Consider the following 19,023-nt stretch of genomic DNA (forward strand, 5'->3'; position numbering starts at 1 on the left):
AGTGAATTTTTAAACAAATGCATTTTATTTGTTCATGTAACCAGTTAAGTGTCAAATGATGAATTTGTCATAATTGAATATAAAATTACAGGAAATCAATTGAAATGAAATGGGGCTTAACCTCCTACTGTTTTGCTCCGCCTGGGCTAATGTAGACAAAAATTACAGGACAAATTTTAAAGTAAAATGCAACCTTTACAAACAAATTTCTAAAAATATATCTTTGCTTACTTTCCTCTAATCGAGTGATAATTTCAACTTTCTGAAGTGAAGTACCAATTTGTTTTGAATCGATTGATTAATGAAATAAATTATGGTGTCCACCTACAGTGAGAATAGGACACTTGTTGTAATTGGCTGAATTATGGTCACACTTTTCATATCGGTATATCAAATATTTCAAGATAGACTAAAGAACTTTAAAGAATTTAGAGCTGACTTCGTAAAGAGGTCATTGAATATGAAAATATGCAGTTGAGTGTCTGTGATGTGGATGAAGGTGATTGGCTGTGTGATTGAACTATTTTAATAATAGAGTGATTGTTTTGGAAGGTAGACTTTTGCAGACTATAACTGCAGAGTGTCATTTTGCAGATGGCTGTTCAATTCTCAATTCCATGCTTGGTGATGCATTTCAGATTACTCACCAACTTTTAAATGTCATGTCCTTGGCTCAAGCTAAGTTCCAGCATACAAAATTGTATTGTTTGTTATAGTCAAATCTTTCCAAAATTGAAGTCTTGGCTAATAGTAATAACTGAAGTCTATGTAAAGAAACAAGTTTAATGTTAATTTTATCGTCTTTTTATTAAATTAAAGGAAAGTAAGATAAAGTATGAGGAATCACCAGATATCACATGTAATTTAACAAGTCATATTGTTACTGAGATAGAAAAAATAGGATGGCACAAGTAAGTTACTCTCAATCTTCTGCTTATAATCCTCCATCAAAAACTGAAAAAACAAAAGAAATGAATGAGAGAGTGAGAAATGGAGTTTAACTTCCACTCGACTCAAACCAAATCATTTTTGGAGTAACATACTTCAATAATTCACTTGCACACAGCAGTGTTTAGCAGTGGTAGGAAACCAGAGGACCCTGAGAAAACCCAAGAGGTGGAATAGTTGACCCTAATCCTTGTCACTACAAGCTTTGGATCAGAACAATGCCACTTGGATCAATGATCTAAAATGTATGAATATTATCTGAATAACATACTGTTAAAATCAATGATCAAAAGCGCATGAGTTAGACCACCCAACCCCGCAAGAAATAAAATAGACAGCCACCTCACTCAAAACAATTAATGTAGGGAACCCCGTTGTATGATAGCAAGAACTACAAGCTGTTCTATCTGTTCTAGTGAGTTATACCAATATGTCCGCATCTCTATCTTTCAAGTTTGTAGATCAGAAATATAAACATTATTCCTCAAAAATTAAGCAACGCATACTAAAATTATTAATAGCATATAGCCTATATCGACATCTATAATCAATCTTCATAGACCACATGCAATGTTTTTACTATTTTGGAACCTTTTCCTAATGTAGGAACCAAGTTTTAGTCATGACAAACTAAGTAATTAATTTGAACTTACACTTACATTTTCAGACTCGTTGCCATAGATACAAGTTTTCATAGTGTTACCTTAAAAGCATTGGACAGTCAACAGAGAGAACATTTATTGAATATAAAGTTAAATTCCCAGGTATGTCCTGATAACGTTCAATGTAGGCCAGGCCCCTGAGATTGTCAATCACTTATGGAATTCTCCAGCCAGGATTGGATTTCTATTGCTCTGATTCAGTCAAAGACAAAAACTGACAAAAAATAATAATGATCAACTAATATTATTATTAGATTGGAGGTCTGTCTGATTAATGGTACAATGTGCCATGGGGACAGTAGGTGAAATTGTGAGCGGCCAGTGTCACAAATATTATTTGTAGGTTTTTAATCATAATGCTGGTTGATGCCAATTCATGCAAATTCAGGGAAGTGTACTTAAGTTTAAAATGCCCGAAAATGTGGCTTAAATTATCGTGGCAATATTTATTTTCTAATACAGCCGGTATAATTTGTCATGAGTTTACACTATAACCTGGCTATTAAGTTTGTCAGTCCAGTCGTGGGTCCGCAACAAATTGGTTTATATAGCATAACTCGGTTACAATTTGATCTTAACCACTATATTCAATTTTAATTCTGTTATGTTTGGGTTTTAAAACAAAAAAATCTTCATAACTGGTAGACTTTGGGAGTATTTCAAAAGTCATAGTTGTTATTTATAAGGCGAGATTGATATGTTTCATGGGGTAATAAGAAAATTCTTATTATTTCTGTGAATGAAATTCAGCATTTATTTTATTGGCCTATATTATAAAAAGATAAAAAAATATTTTATATTCAATATGTATATTGCGTCTGCAACACACATTTATATCTTTGTCCCCCACCTTTCAAAGAAAGCAGGGGACTTTTAAAATGTGTCTGTCTGTCCATCTGTCTGTCTGTCCATCTGTCTGTCTGTCACACTTTTTGGGACACAATAACTCTCCTTCTAGTTGAGCTGGAATATCCAAATTTGGTGTAGGCCATTATTAGGTGAATCCCTTGATGGAGTTCGAAGATGAGCAGCGATAAGCAATTGATTGGTTGATGCTTTGAGACACAATGTGTACACAGGAACTCAGTTTTTCATCCCATCTGAATGACTAGACTGCTGTCCTTGTCAAACCCTCCATCATCCATCACTGACAAGGGGGAACCACGCTCGAAAATCTGGATGAACTTTCTTGGCCAATGCAGGGATCGAACACCCGACCTTCAGGCTAGCGAGCCAGCGTCTTACCCATTTAGCCAGCGTGCCCCCCCTCTAATTAAGTGAGAGTGATCAAACTTGGTGTATCGTTTAATTACATCAACATCTTGACTAAGTTCGATAATGAGCATTTTCTGATCAGGGTAAGCAGATCAATGAGCAATTTGATTAGTTGAGACTTTGGAACGCAATAACTCTCCTTCTAATTGCGGTAGGATGTTCAAACTTGTTGTAGGCAATCATTACTTGAATGCCTTTTGGAGTTTGAAGATGAGCATTTTCTGCTTAGGGTAAGCAGAGATAGGCAATTTGATTGGTTGATGCTTTGGAACACAATAACCTTGGTTCTAATTAAGTCAAAGTGATGAAACTTGGTGTATAGTTTCATTACATCAATAACTTCACTAAGTTCGATATCCTGTGTACACATTGGCGTGCACGTAAAAAATCCCTTGACAGATGGAATTCGATAGTGCCGCTGTCCGGGCAAAATCTCCCTCATAGCACACTGTATGGCGTATGCCCAGTTCGGAGCAGAACTGTAGGACATTAAACCCCATTTCATTTCAAGTTCGATAATGAGCATTTTCTGCTTCTACTAAGTAGCGATAAGCAATTTGATTGGTCAAGACTTTGGAACATAACGCTGTTTTTAATTGAGGTTGAATGTTTAAACTTGATGTAGATGTTCATTACTGAGTTCAATGATTAACATTTCCCACTAAAGCTAAGCATAGCTAAGCAGCAGTTTTATTGGTCGATGCTTTGGGACAAGATGACTTTGATTCTAATTGATGGAGAGTTATGAAGCTTAGTGTATAGTTTCACTACCAGGTTCTTCAAAACCTTGACTGAGTTTGATCGTGAACATTTTATGCTTAGACTTAGTATAGATAATCTGTTTGATTAATCAATACTTTTGAAAAAGATAAATGTACAATTAATCAATTGACTTGTTTATTTTATAGTGTATAAATGCTGCACCTGTCACCACTACATATCTACCATGCATATCCCTTTTCCACTGGAATAAAGAGGTATATAATTTTATTGTAAATGAATCTATAATTATTATTTTTTTTATGGATGATTGTAAAATTTTGATATAAATATATAATTCATTTACACTTTGGTAAAAGTGTGACAGAAAAATTAGATATCTTGTACTGGTAATTAATTATCTTGTTTCCAAGGATACTATCAGTAGACTAGCATCTTGTCTTAATGACATTCGAGGATGGATGACCAGAAATAGTCTAAAACTTAAAGGACAATATTGGTGCCAGTCATTATCACGTATGTGATAGAGCTGGTTAAACACATTCCAAATATAATTTTAACACAGAGATCATTGCTACGATAGCTGAGTAATACATTCGAGGATGGATGACCAGAAATAGGCTAAAACTTAAAGGACAATATTGGTGCCAGTCATTATCACGTATGTGATAGAGCTGGTTAAACATATTCCAAATATAATTTTAACACAGAGATCATTGCTACGATAGCTGAGTAATACAGGTTTCCAGAATCGGAAGTGACGAACGCCAAAGGAAAACACGAGTCATACCTCTATATAACTGACTGATGTGACGAGTGATAACAAATACATGGGCGAATTTCTGCTCACTAATAATTCCTTCCAATGATCTCTGTTAAAATTATATTTGGAACGTGTTTAATTAGTTCTATCACATATGTGATAATGACTGACACCATTATTGTCCTTTAACGAAGACAAATCCGAATTTCTGGTCATATCATAAAAATCACAATCCACTAAATTGTTTAAAGCGGATTCCATTCAGAATCTTGGCTATGTGACCGATGAATTTATGTCCCCAGTTCCCCAAATCAATAGTATCATACGGAAAATGCATCTTCAAATGAGAGCTATTTCGAGAATACACTCTAATCTTAATACTGATGCTTGCCAGAGTTTTGTTAGAGATTCATTAGTAACATCGCATATGGACTATGCAAATTCACTTCTATTAGGAGCACCAGAAAGAGCTTTAAACCGACTACAAATAGCACAGAACAATGGTGCATGTCTAATAACTAGAACACAAAAATTTGATCATACATCAGCTAAGTTACAGAAACTCTATTGGCTTCCAGTTCGAGCAAGGGTTCAAATTAAAGCTCTTGGAAATGTGTTAAATCAATTTATTCTGAACTGCACCCTGTTATTTAAAGATAAATTATGCGAGATTAGATAAAGAGCTGGCAATTCTTACTATAATAGTTAAAAACTACATAATGTAATGGGAATTTGCTGAAAATTTCAGTCAAATTGATCCACTCTGAACAGCGATTTTGGCGATTGAATTTTCGGCCTAGCCTCAATCATCATTACTAAAGTCGGTATGATAAAAGACATCGTCTCGATTATCCATTTGATGATTAAATTATGAATGAAAGTTGAGCAGCAAATCTGATCGTAATCAAGTAAATATCGCAGGCTAGCGTTGACATTGAGAGTTGATTATAGTCGGGATAAGTTAATTAATGTCTAATTGTTAATTTAGATAACATTTCAGGCCTAAAGACAGACCTGCAATAGGCAGATTTTGCTCTTGCATAATGTATGTTTAAAAAAACTCTTGATTTCTATACTCCTTGGCGATCCAACCTTCATTCTTCAGGTGATCGTAGCATTTTGAGGATTCCTAAATATAATAAACGTTCTGGTGAATATGCTTTCTCCATCAGAGTGGCTAAAATGTGGAATGATCTTCCAAAAACTTTTCAAGAGTCGTCTTCCATCCAGAGCTTTAAGGCTAACTTAAAAACATAGTTATTTCAAAAATGTTTTTGAACTGTTTTGTTGTGAATGTGCTTAGAAACACTCATGAGTAATGAAGCGCTATATAAATGGAACAATAATAATAATTATTTCAGGATGGCCTTGTTAGCTTATTTAATGAATTTGAATCTACGCTGAAAAACTACGAAGAATTCTGGGATGAAATGGAAGAGATTGATACCTGTACATGGGTTTTAGAACCCGAAAAACCCACTTATGCAGCAGTTCATAGAAGAATAGCTATTGGTTAGTCCCACGACCCATATTGTCTCCATTTAATTCATTAAAAAAGAGAAATACTTTTTATACGCCCCCATTTTCATGCGGACGTATATTGTCATCGCCGCTGCCCGTCCATTTACAATTTCTTTGTGGACACACTACAGGTCACAATTCTTATCCGATTTTGACGAAACTTGAAATATAGGTTTATCTCCAAAAGATCTTGGTTCCTTTTGATATTGGCATGTATCGGATTGAAACTTCCTGGATTATGGCCCCAGATCACGTTTTTAGCTTGTGGATGGACACCCTAGAGGTCACAATTTTTATCTTATTTAGATGAAAGTTGACATGTATGTCTATAACTGAAAGATCTTGGTTCCTTTCGATAATTATGTATATCAGACTGCAACTTCCTGGATTATGCCCCAGATTGTATGAAAAATCGTGTTTTTAGGTTGCAGCCCTCATTTATATCACTGTTACACCATAATGCTGATTGAGTTTGAATTTTGTGAAAATCGGACCAAAACTAGGAAGTTTGGTAAAAGTAAGGCAAAGTCCAATAAAATCTATTAAATCATACGATGATTTTCTTAACACAAGGTACAATTTTATGGATACATAATTTCTGAGTTTGATACTAAGCGACATTTCGATGTGGATACTCTCGTCTTTATCAAGTATCCTCGTCAAAATGTCGCTTAGTATCAAACTCAGTAATTGTGTATCCATAAAATTGTACCTTGTGTTAATATGTTCAATTACTAAATGCCAATCAAAGAAGAGATGATTTTCTTGACACACCATTTTTTGCTGGGATAGTGGACGGGACTCCATCAGCAGAATTAATTTAATAAATAGAGAGACTCAGACATCTGCCGAAGAATAATCGACTTATTAAAAAATTTATTTTGGAAGACTAGAAAAGAAATTATTCGCATAAAGGCTAATAATGAAAATTTAAAAAAAGATTGAATTTTGTAAAAATTGGACAGTAACTGCCCGACAAAATGCCACTTCTTGAACGCAAATAGTGTAAAAGTATGTAAATCCAAGGTTTTGGACCCGCTAGAGGTCACAATTTTTGTCTGATTATGATGAAACTTGAAATATATGTTTATATCACAAAGATCTCTGTTCCTGTCAATATTCGCTTATATCGGACCGTAAGTTCCTAGATTATGGCCCCTGATTGTACGAAAAAATCTTGATTTTAGCTTGTGGACCCTCTATAGGTCACAATTTTTATCCGATTTTAAGAAAGTATATCAGTGTAACAACCTAATCACTGTTGAGTTGAAATTTCTCGAAAATCAGATCGAAACTGCCTGACAGAATGGCCACTCCTTACATGCAAATAGTGTAAAAGTATGTAATACCAAGGATGTGGACCATCTGATTTTGATGAAAATTAAAATATATGTTTATATCCCAGAAATTTTGATTCCTTTTGATATTTTCACATATCGGACCACAACTTCCTGGATTATATCCCCTGATTGTATGAAAAATCGCTTCTTTTTTGGGGGTTTGTGCTCTATCCATCTCTTGCAAAATGTGGGCGTATCTTCCCTGGCAACCTTTGTTTTTTTTTTTACAATGTTAGAGTGAAAAATCCTCCAAATGGTAAGACTTCAAGCCAAAATAAGTATCCAAATCAATAAACTGTCCAAAATGTGTAAGAAATATTCATATTGGAAATGTGACCTCATTGGCCATACCCTTGAGACGGTTTCAGAAGCTAATTAGTATCTTTCAGGGACCTTGAAAACACAGGAAAAATAAGGATTTTTGTTGATGTGCATGTATTATATAGTTACCATCAGAAAATATAACTATTTCTAACAATTTTATCATCCTTTAAGTATGTAAACCATGCTATTCTGTGGGAGATAAATCCATAAATTTAAGTCAAAATAAAGTTTTGAATTGGGTTGATCTGGGGTGTTATTGCCTTTATTGGAAATAACCACCTGATAAATACTTTCGGGACAATGTATCTTTAAGCAGGAGGCTAATTCTGTAAACACGTTATTTCATGACAGATCCTGATCCCTGTATATAGGTCTATGTACATGAAGTGAAATCAGATGTAGTGTTCTGTATATCTTCACACAAAATCAGTGTTAAATAAGCATAAAATTCAACAAATAAGAGAAAAACAATGAGACAGATCTTTTTGATTCACACTATTGATGATATTTTATATTTAAGGTACAAATGCTTCTGTACAAATAACTGTTGATCCAAAACAACCCAAGGTTTTTCCGGAGTTTGTGTTTCTAGGTGCTGATCAAATTATAAATCCACTGAAAGAAAACCTGAACCAGAATTTATACAGATGGTAATTTAATCTTTACTGTTTTTCAGATGAATTAATTTGCAAAAATAAAACTAAATTCAATAGTTTCCTTACATCTATTATTTGAATATTAAAATAAAGTTTGATTGTCTGTGCATGTTTCCTCTACAATGGGAAGGAACATATAAAGTACCTAACTCGACTTAACTATTGATAGAAATGAAATGAAATGAAATGGGGTTTAATGTCCTACTGTTCTGCTCCTAAACTGGGCTAATGAAGACGGGCATACGCCATACAGTGTGCTATGAGGGAAATTTTGCCCGGGTAGCGGCGCTATGGCCTACTCTTATATCGAATTCCAACTGCCAAGGGATCTTTTACGTGCACGCCAATATGTACACGGGACCTCTGTTTTTCGTCCCATCCGAACGACTAGACAGCTGTCCTTGTCAGGCCCTCCGTCCTGCATCACTGACATGGGGAAACCACGCCGGAAAATCTGGATGAACTTCTCGGCCAATGCAGATATCGAACACCCGACCTCCAGGCTAGCGAGCCAGCGTCTTACCCACTTAGCCACGTGATCCCCAACTATTGATAGACATATTGTATAATATTTACACACATTAATTTTACAATTTACAGATTTTACTTTATTTCAGGGACATATCACGACATTTATTAGTTAATCTAGAGACAGTTCTTGATATTAAATTTCCCTCTCCAACCAACTCAAAAAAAGAAGTAAGACTGGTTTCATTTTTCTTCCATCAAATACTCAAGGCTTATGAAATATGAAATTATACAAATTGGCCTGACTGAATTTTGAAAATACTTATCAAATCACAGTATACTGAAAGGTTGATGAACGCTACTTTCCAAATACTGTAGCTGTTCCTCACATAATCTAATCCCTGGATCAATGGACACAAAATAAAGATCACTGACCACACAGCAGAACTACTGACTCAGGGGTTTCATTAAGAGCAAGTGTCTGGCGAATTTCACCGCCTACTTAGCTTTTTGTGATGGCTATATTTCATCTGAGGGGGGTTGGATGGCTGAATGGTTTGTGCGTGAGTGCTGTATCATAAAGTCTGTCATAGAGTCAACTGGCGTGGTTTTGATTCCCCCGTTGTATGTGACAAGGAGTATGGTCGTCTGTCCAGCTTCGTGGGTTATCTCGGGGTCTTCTGGTTTCCTGCCACTGCTAAAGCGAATTATTGAAATAAAATTGAACCATGTTAGTCCCAAAATGACCTACTTTGTGTCAAGTGGACGTTAAAACCCATTTCTCTCTTTTTCATATGACAAATTGTTAAATATAAATACTTGGTTATTATTTGTCAGCGAAAATAACGAAGATAGCTGAGGTGAAAGTATCTTTCTAGACGACCGGAGATTGCATTCTACAGGACATTTTTATCAAGAATTAATTAAGTTTCAAAATAGCTCACAATGTATTGATTTGATGTACCGGGTATAGCTATATTAGAAAAGAGAAAAGTGGTTCATAAATACATCGTTTATATTTAGATCCATCTATTTTCTGCGACTGCACCAAATTGAGTGTTCAAACTTTTTCACAAGTTAATTATCTTGTGCTAACTTTTACATTTAAAAAATGTTTACCTGATATAGGTTCTAATTGAAATAAAAAGTTGCCCTTCATTCTCCATTGTGTATAGATTTGTGAAAGTGGTGTAAAATCAACGATTGAATTGCATCATATTGCATGCCAAAATGCAAAATTTTCTCTTGGGAGGCATGCCCCGAACCCCGCAAGGTTATTTCGTGCCTACGACGCTCAGCTCGAACGCCTGCAGCACTATTTTCAATCCTTCCACTGTGAAAAAATTAGCCGGCTACTTTGATACTTTACCCACCTGCAGTAAATTAACTCCATAATTAAGTGGTAGACAGACTAGCCGAATTGCTTGGCAAACCAGACACATTAGGCGAATATATTTGGCCAAATATATCAAACGTTTGAATCAAGCAAGTCATTTGGCAGAATAGAAATACGGCTGAATGACACTGGACACACTAGATGAACTTCGGCGATAATTGATACCGCTGAATCATTTGGCTAGGACTACAAACTGCATAGCAATTGGGAGATTTAAAAATATTCCACCCATGGTAATACTTCTGTTCTTGTAACGGCTTTCCCAGGTGTTGGGGGGAATAAGTTAGGCAAGCTAAAGATATATATATATCAGAATTTAGTACTTTGGTACTATTTTCCTCTATCAGTTTAATCACATTTTATGTAATACTGATGAATGAATGTTGATTCGTGTATTAAATTGATTTGATTTCAGGATTTTAGTGTAGAATGTGGTATTTGTTATTGCTACCGTTTAGAACAATTTACACCAGATATTGTATGTGATGACAAACGATGTGGACAACCATTTCATAGGATATGTTTATATGAGGTATAAGTATCAAGATCAATTCGATCTTTGTTATTTACTTTCTTTAGGATATAAAAAAAAGATGCCGCAATAGAAGTGTGGAATTGTAACTGAATGACACAGATCTGATGTGAAATCAAATGTTTGAGCTATGATATCATGTTTTTACTTGATTGATGCCTTTGAATGGATTGATATGTTTCATTTACAGAATGTTTTCTGTATTTTATTGATTTTTTTGGGAGGCAGGATGAATCAGTAAGTATGTCCCGGGTTTGATCCTGGTGTTGGCTGAGAAAGTTTCTCTAGATTTTCTAGCACAGTTTCCTCTTGTCAGTGGTGCAGGCTGGAGGGCAGGGCTCACCCTGTCGGTCGCCAAAGTGGCAATTTGCGATAAAAATATGAGAGTGGCGGTTAAAATTTGATTTTGGCGATAATGTTTTGCGGTACTGGCGATTCTTTTTAAGAACTGGCAAAAAAAATCTTAAAATTCTAATCGTATTTATTCTGGATTAACCATTAATTGATCGAGTGTCAATCACTTGGCTGAATACTATAAATTAATCAACTGGCTGATAATCCGGATAGCGTCAATGACTAATACTAATCAGTTGTCTTGGATTAGTTGATTGATAATTGCCATGATGTATATAAAGCCTATCTTAAGTCATTATGTACTCCTACTGATTAATCTCAGCGGTGATTATTTGATATTTCGTTTCGTGTTTAAAAAAATGGTTATACATGTAATCAAAATGGCCGACAGATCCTTTCGAAGAGAATTAAATATTTTGATAGTTGAACTGTGGCTTCATATACGGCATATACAAGCATGTCGATCGGTTATCATTATTTCAAATCATATCATCACCTCTGGTCGAAAACGTAAGAAAGAGTTGAATAGCGACGATTTTTAGAGCGAGAAATCATTTCGCCATATGTATCATATTACCGACGCCAAAATGCTCTAAAGGTGAACGACGGGTATAATTGTAAGCCTCTCTTACAAATAAAATCAAAATTTATATCATTCTAACTATAGGCCTATGTATACACAACACATAAATTTATAGAAAATTGGCAATCCTTGAATGAGATCTGACATGTAAATACTGAAAATATATTGTGCAGTACGGTGTTTAAATAGACTAAAGTCGCCAAAAAAAAAAGGATCTTATTAAATCCAAAGTTGTTGTATATTGTATTGTATATATCGGTAATTGTTTTAGAATATTAATAAGCCTAGCTGAGACATAAAATCGTTAGATGTTATCTTTTTTATCACACATATTTGGCAGATAAAATTTCCAGTTGTTTTGGCGGAAAAAAATTGAAAGCCAGTGTGAGCCCTGCTGGAGGGCCTGCCAAGGATAGTGTCAAGTAATTCAGTTGAGACGAAAACCCATGACAGTTGAAATTTGAAATATGGGTAGGCCATTTCGCCGCTGTCTATGTAAAATGGGGTTGGCCCATCTTCATTAGCCCAGTTGGTGGTTCAGACAAGTAAACCCACATTGTAATATACTCTTCAAAAACAGAAATGCACAGCCCATTTTTCATTTTTTTTATTTGAACAGGATTGTTGTTTCCATAAAACTGACTTGTTTTTAATGTCATTATGTAAGGATAAACAAGCCAACAGTGAGGCTGATGTCCCCCGCCGAAAAGGAAAATAATTAGAGGACACATATAAATTTATCACAAATTATCTTTTACAAAGTATTGAACAATCAAACAGTATATCTTTACTTATAGTCTAACAATCAAAGTAGGAGAGTTATTGTTTTCCAAAGTCTCGACCAATCAAATTGCGTATCGCTCTGCTTACCCTGAGCAGAAAATGCTCATTATCAAACTTAGTCATCTCTGCTTATCTCTGCTTACCCTAAGCGGAAAATGCTCATCTTCGAACTCCATCAAGGCATTGACCTAATCAACACATACACCAAGTTTGAACATTCTAGCTCAATTAGGAAGAGAGTTATCGTGCCCCAAAGTATCAACCAATCAAATTGCTGCTTACCCTGAGCAGAAAATGCTCATTATCAAACTTAGTCAAGGTATTACTGTAATGAAACTATACACCAAGTTTCATCAATCTCACTTAATTAGAACTAAAGTTATCGTGTCCCAAAGCATCAACCAATCAAATTGCTTATCTCTGCTTACCCTAAGCGGAAAATGCTCATCTTCGAACTCCATCAAGGCATTGACCTAATCAACACATACACCAAGTTTGAACATTCTAGCTCAATTAGGAAGAGAGTTATCGTGCCCCAAAGTATCAACCAATCAAATTGCTTATCTCTGCTTACCCTAAGCGGAAAATGCTCATCTTCGAACTCCATCAAGGCATTGACCTAATAAACACATACACCAAGTTTGAACATTCTAGCTCAATTAAAAGTTATCGTGTCCCAAAGCATCAACCAATCAAATTGCTTATCTCTGCTTACCCTAAGCGGAAAATGCTCATCTTCGAACTCCATCAAGGCATTGACCTAATCAACACATACACCAAGTTTGAACATTCGAGCCCAATTAGGAAGAGAGTTATCGTGTCCCAAAGCATCAACCAATCAAATTGCTTATCTCTGCTTACCCTAAGCGGAAAATGCTCATCTTCGAACTCCATCAAGGCATTGACCTAATAAACACATACACCAAGTTTGAACATTCTAGCTCAATTAGGAAGAGAGTTATTGTGTCCCAAAAAGTGTGACGGACAGACAGACGGACGGACAGACGGACCGACAGACGGACGAACCCATTTTAATAGTCCCCTGCTTTCTTCGAAAGGCGGGGGACAATAAAAATTCATTATTGGTTTTAAATGTAGGGTCACTAATTGTGACTGGCATACTTTATGCCGAAATTTGTTTTCGCTTAATTGCACCAAAACACATGAGTTTAACAACTTTGCAAGCTTTTTGAATGAAACCCAAGTCTAAGGCCTTTAAAAATCCTGGGGTTCTCGGTTTCATAATCAGTTGCACATGTAAACACTCAATGAGCTAAGTGATGCCACCTCTGAACGAAGACCAACGCAAAAACGCTATGAGTCGGTTACAAGCAGGTGAATCCCAGACAGATGGGATAGGTACCGACAGTGAAGTTCAACACGTGACCGCCCAAGCTTAGGCCAAACAAGAGTGACCGCACCTGCCCTGGATCGTCATATCTGGTTACATCATTTGCGGAAACGGTTCACAACAGTAACCTCTATTGCAGCAGAAATTCCTGGACGGCATAGGATCTCAGACCAGTCAGTCCATAAAGCCTACGTAAAACCGAATTACGAGCTGTTGTTTTGAAATACGCTGACACCGTCAAATCAGACTTCAGCAGGTTCAGACACACAGGGTATGGCCACAGCAACGCTGAAGAACAGTTTGGTTCAGTGACGACTGAAGGTTCCTGTTGCAATAAGGCGATGGCAGAGTGAGGGTATACCAACGACAGGTGTAATTATGCATTTCTTTTTTTTGAAGAGTATATTTTAGCCAAAGGGAAGTAACTACGGTTATAAACATTGCTCAGTATTAGGTCATGCTGGTAATTGTTCTGCCTTTCCTCGCTGACTTCAAAAATAAAGTTTACACTGCATCTTAGCTTATAATTTTGATATACATGTAACATTCCACTGACTATAACAACCAACCCCATATGTAGCAATTATCTGTGTCACATGGAACTGCATGTACAGTAGACCAATTATTTTGGTTAACTTGTCCACATGGCAACTCATTTATTGGTAGAAAGATCTCTAAAATTATAATTATACGTCCACAATTTGTTTGTTGACACTCTACAGGTCACAATTCTTATCCAATTTTGATGAAACTTGAAATATAGGTTTATCTCCAAAAGATCTTGGCTGCTTTCGATATTGGCATGTATCTGATCGAAACTTCATGGATTATGGCCCCTGTTTGTACAAAAAATCATGTTTTTAGCTTGTGGACCCTATAGAGGTCACAATTTTTATCCGATTTTGTTGAAACTTCAAATGTAGGTTTATAACTCAAAGATCTCAGTTCCTTTCGATATTCACGCATATCGGACCGTAACTTCCAGAATTATAGCCCCTGATTGTACAAAAAATCACGTTTTTAGCTTGTGGACCCTATAGAGGTCATAATTTTTATCTGATTTAAAAAAACGTATTATTATATCACCGTTACACCCTAAGGACGACTGACTTCGAATTTTGTGAAAATTGGCCCAAAATTGACAGACAAAATGGCCGCCGTTCGTTTCCAAATAGCGTAATAATATGGTATATCAAGGTTGTGGACCCTATAGAGGTCACAATTTTAATCTGATTTTGCTGAAACTTGAGATGTAAGTTTATAACCCAAAGATCTTGGTTCCTTTCGATATTCGCGTATATCGAATTGTAATTTCCTGAATTATGGCCCTTGATTGTAGGAAAAATCTCTTTCTTCTTAGCTTGTTCTCTATCCATCTCTTGAAAATGTGGGTGTATCCTGCCTGGCAGCCGCTGGTTTTCATTTACAAAGGAATATGTAGAAACTATATGATGTTTAATAAATACAAAAATAATATTGGGGAAAATTTGAGTGAGAATTGGATTTACTACAACATCGTTTTATCCATAAATTCACTTCAAATTTTTACAATAATTCAGAAACTTTGCTTCATTAGATGCATGTCTTGAGTATTGACTGAGTTGGATGATGAACATTTTCTGTTTAGATAAAGCAGAGATAAACAATTTGTTCTGTTGATGTTTTGCAACAAGATAACTTGCATCGAAATGAGAGTGATGAAACATGGTTTTCATGTATTTTGACCTAGCATTTTCCACTTGGGTTAATCAGAGTAATAAACAATTGATTCTAATTTTGACTAAGTTTGATAATGAGAATTTTCTACTTGATGCTTTATAAAAGATAAATGTGCAAGTAATTATTGAGTGTAATCTATTTATTTTGGTAGTGAGGCAGGGATAATTAGCTTCCATCTTAGCAAGTTTTACTAAAGGGGCATTATTCAAGAGCTAAATCTGCCTATTGCAGGTCTTTCTTTAGGCCTTAAATGTTATATAAATTTTTAATTAGACATTTATTAACTTGCCAAGACCATAATCAACCCTCAATGTCATTGGCTGGTCTAGATTTAAATAAGATTTGCGGTTAATGATTTAATTTAACCAGCAAGCTAAAAACAAATTTGATTTTTTGTACAATCAGGGACAATAATCCAGAAAGTTATGGCCTGAAATGTGCAAATATCAACAGGGACAGAGATCTTTGGGATATAAAGATATGTTTAAAGTTTCATCAAAATCAGATAAAAATTGTGACCTCTAGAGGGTCCACAACCTTCGTATTACACACTTCTACACAATTTGCGTACAAAGAGCGGCGGGCAGTTTCATTTTGATTTTCACGAAATACAATATTAACCTTCATTATGGTGGAATGGTTATGTATTTAAACGGTTTTTAAAATCGGAAAAAAATTGTGACCTCTAGAGAATCTGCAAGCTAAAAATGCGATTTTTCGAACAATCGGGGGCCATAATCCAGAAAGTTCGGGTATCCGCGATTATCAAAAGGAAACAAGATCTTAGTGTGTAATGGTGATATATTCACACGTTTTTTTAAATCAGATAAAAATTGTGACCTCTACAGAGACCACAAGCTAAAAACGTGAATTTTTGTTCAATCAAGGGCCATAATTCAGGAAGTTACGATCCGATATGCGCGAATATCGAAAGGAACCAACATCTTTGGGTTATAAACATATATTGCAAGTTTCATCAAAATCAGATCAAAATTGTGGCCTCTAGAGGGTTCACAATTTTGATATACCAGATGTTTACACTATTTGCGTACGAGGGGCGGCCATTTTGTCCGGCAGTTTTGGCCCGATTTTCACGAAATTCGAACTCAACAAACATCACAGTGTAACGGTGATATATTCAAACGTTTTTTTAATCAGATAATAATTGTGAACTCTAGAGGGACCACAAGCTAAAAATGCGATTTTTCGTACAATCAGGGGCCATAATTCAGGAAGTTATGATTCGATATGTACGAAAATAAAAAGGAACCAAGATATTTGGGTTATAAACATGCATTTTAAGTTTCATCAAAATCAGATGAAAATTGTGACCTCCAGAGTGTCCACAACCCTGATACACAATATTGTGACACTATTTGAAAACGAGGGGTGGTCATTTAACGTGTAACGGTGATATATTCAAACATTTTTTTAAATCGGATAAAAATTGTGACCTCTATGGGGTCCACAAGCTAAAAACACGATTTTTCGTACAATCTGGGGCCATAATTCAGGAAGTTATGGTCCGATATGTGCGAATATCGAAAGGAACCGAGACCTGTGGGTTATAAACATGCATTTCAAGTTTCATCAAAATCAGATGACACGAGGGCCGGCCATTTTGTCCGTCAGTTTTGGTCCGATTTTTACGAAATTCAAACTCAACCATCCTTAGGGTGTAACGGTGATATATTGTAACGTTTTTTTTAATCGGATAAAAATTGTGACCTCTATGGGGTCCACAAGCTAAAAATGTGATTTTTCGTACAATCAGGGGCCATAATTCAGGCAGTTTCTGATTTTAAAAACCGTTTAGATATATCACCATTGCACCATAATAAGGGTTGAATTGGAATTTCTGGTAAATCGAAATGAAACTGCCCGACAAAATGGCTGTGTATAAGTATGTAATACAAAGGTTATGGACCCTCTAGAGGTCACAATTTTTATGAAACTTAAAACATATCTTTATATTCCAAATATCTCAGTCCCTTTTGATATTTGTGCATTTCAGACCATAACTTTCTGGATTATGGCTCCTGATTGTACAAAAAATCTTTTTCGTTTTTAGCTTGTTCTCTATCCATCTCTTGCAAAATGTTGGCGTATCCTGTCTGGCAGCCGCTGTTTAACTATTATAGCGAGAACTGTCAGCTCTTTATCTAAATCTTACATTATGCATGTTTAAATGTAATCTGTGAAGGATTATGAAGTTTATTTTTACTGGGAAACAGATCGGAGCTAATAACCCCAATGTAGTTCTGTCACTCTTTTAGCACCCTGATGATACATGTTCAATGTATACTAGTAACAACAAGGTCATAATATATTTTCAGTGGTTGAGAACACTTCCTTCCACCAGACAAAGTTTTAATACAATTTATGGAGAGTGTCCATTCTGTAATAAGGTTTGTTAAAATAATTCTAGGCATGTACATGTATTTGAGAATATTAAGGTTTTGTTTTCATAACAATAGATACTGGTATATAGTATTTGTGAAAAAGCTAAGTATAATCGCTATTTTCCACAGATATAACCTTGTAGAACTAATGACATTTGATAAACATATTTATTGGCTCTGGAAAAATATTTTTTAAAATTAATTTGTTGAAATCAACAAATATTCAAAGCTAAATTAACAGATAATGGCAGTCACATCGATTTGTAAAGTTCACAATTTTGGAAAATGTACCAAAACAGATAAAAGCTTATGCTGCTGCTTGAGAATAATGGTGAACTTTAATTTGTAATCCATGTTGCTAATGAATATTTTCTAATATTTTTGTTTTTAGTCAATTACAGTCAAGATGCCTTTGTCTTAATTGCTGTAAAGTGAACATCCAGATGAAAAGATTCCAATATTCAATCATATTGATGATCTTGCCAACTTTTATGGAATGAACTTCCAATCTTCCATGTATCTAATAAACTGTATGTAATAAAGACATGTAAATATACTGTATAGAAATAAATGACAGGTGTAAAAATTATGTTTTATTCATATGTTAATATAAAAAGGGAACGTACAATAAACTATAATAGAAACTGGACATTTTGTTCTTAGATAAATAATAGAGAAGTTCCAAGTAATATATTTAATTTAATTACGAATAATCATGTCCTTGATTATGATACTGTTCAGTTCATTACAATTTTTCATTTTTTTGTACACTGTGTAGTAACGACATATAAAACTAGGTACGTTACTTAAAATGTATAATTTAAAGTAGCTAAGTCTCTAACTCAATATCATCCAAAGTTTTCGACATTGAAAACACGAATTGTCAATTTAAATCGACATTGATGTTGTAATCTTACCGGGAAAAGATGGGCTTCTGATATCCAACATTTGTAACAAGGGACTCGAAGAACGAGGCTAGACATATTCCACAAGTCATGTCAAACGGGGATGCCATATTCTTATCTGGAGAGTATGTGCAATCAATACTATCGGTGTAGACTGAAATAACCAGACACTAGAGATTGCCATTCGATTGAAACTTCTGGCATATTTTGCCGAACATAATTGATTAGAAATTACGGTAAAAAAAAGAAATGATTGAATGTAAATCAGTTTATATACATTCATATTACAATATTATATGCGTTGCGACCCATTTTTGAACA

The 19,023-nt window shown here is 35.1% G+C and overlaps 1 protein-coding gene across 3 annotated transcripts in view; it reads left to right on the forward strand.

Annotated features, from left to right (window-relative positions):
• LOC126822047 (E3 ubiquitin-protein ligase FANCL) overlaps window positions 1–18,386 on the forward strand; it is a 29,971-nt gene extending 11,585 nt beyond the window's left edge. For all 3 annotated transcript variants that reach the window (XM_050550784.2, XM_050550785.2, XM_050550783.2), the window contains exons 5-13: window positions 820–911; window positions 1,616–1,712; window positions 3,794–3,862; window positions 5,730–5,880; window positions 8,074–8,203; window positions 8,827–8,908; window positions 10,489–10,605; window positions 17,732–17,803; window positions 18,189–18,386. In XM_050550784.2, coding sequence (XP_050406741.2) covers window positions 820–911; window positions 1,616–1,712; window positions 3,794–3,862; window positions 5,730–5,880; window positions 8,074–8,203; window positions 8,827–8,908; window positions 10,489–10,605; window positions 17,732–17,803; window positions 18,189–18,218 — 840 coding nt within the window. In that variant the 3' untranslated portion in view covers window positions 18,219–18,386. The remainder of the gene's footprint in view (window positions 1–819; window positions 912–1,615; window positions 1,713–3,793; window positions 3,863–5,729; window positions 5,881–8,073; window positions 8,204–8,826; window positions 8,909–10,488; window positions 10,606–17,731; window positions 17,804–18,188) is intronic.
• The last annotated feature ends 637 nt before the right edge of the window (window positions 18,387–19,023 follow it).

The sequence above is a fragment of the Patella vulgata genome, chromosome 5, assembly GCF_932274485.2.
Source record: "Patella vulgata chromosome 5, xgPatVulg1.2, whole genome shotgun sequence".
Taxonomy (NCBI): Eukaryota; Metazoa; Mollusca; class Gastropoda; family Patellidae; genus Patella; species Patella vulgata.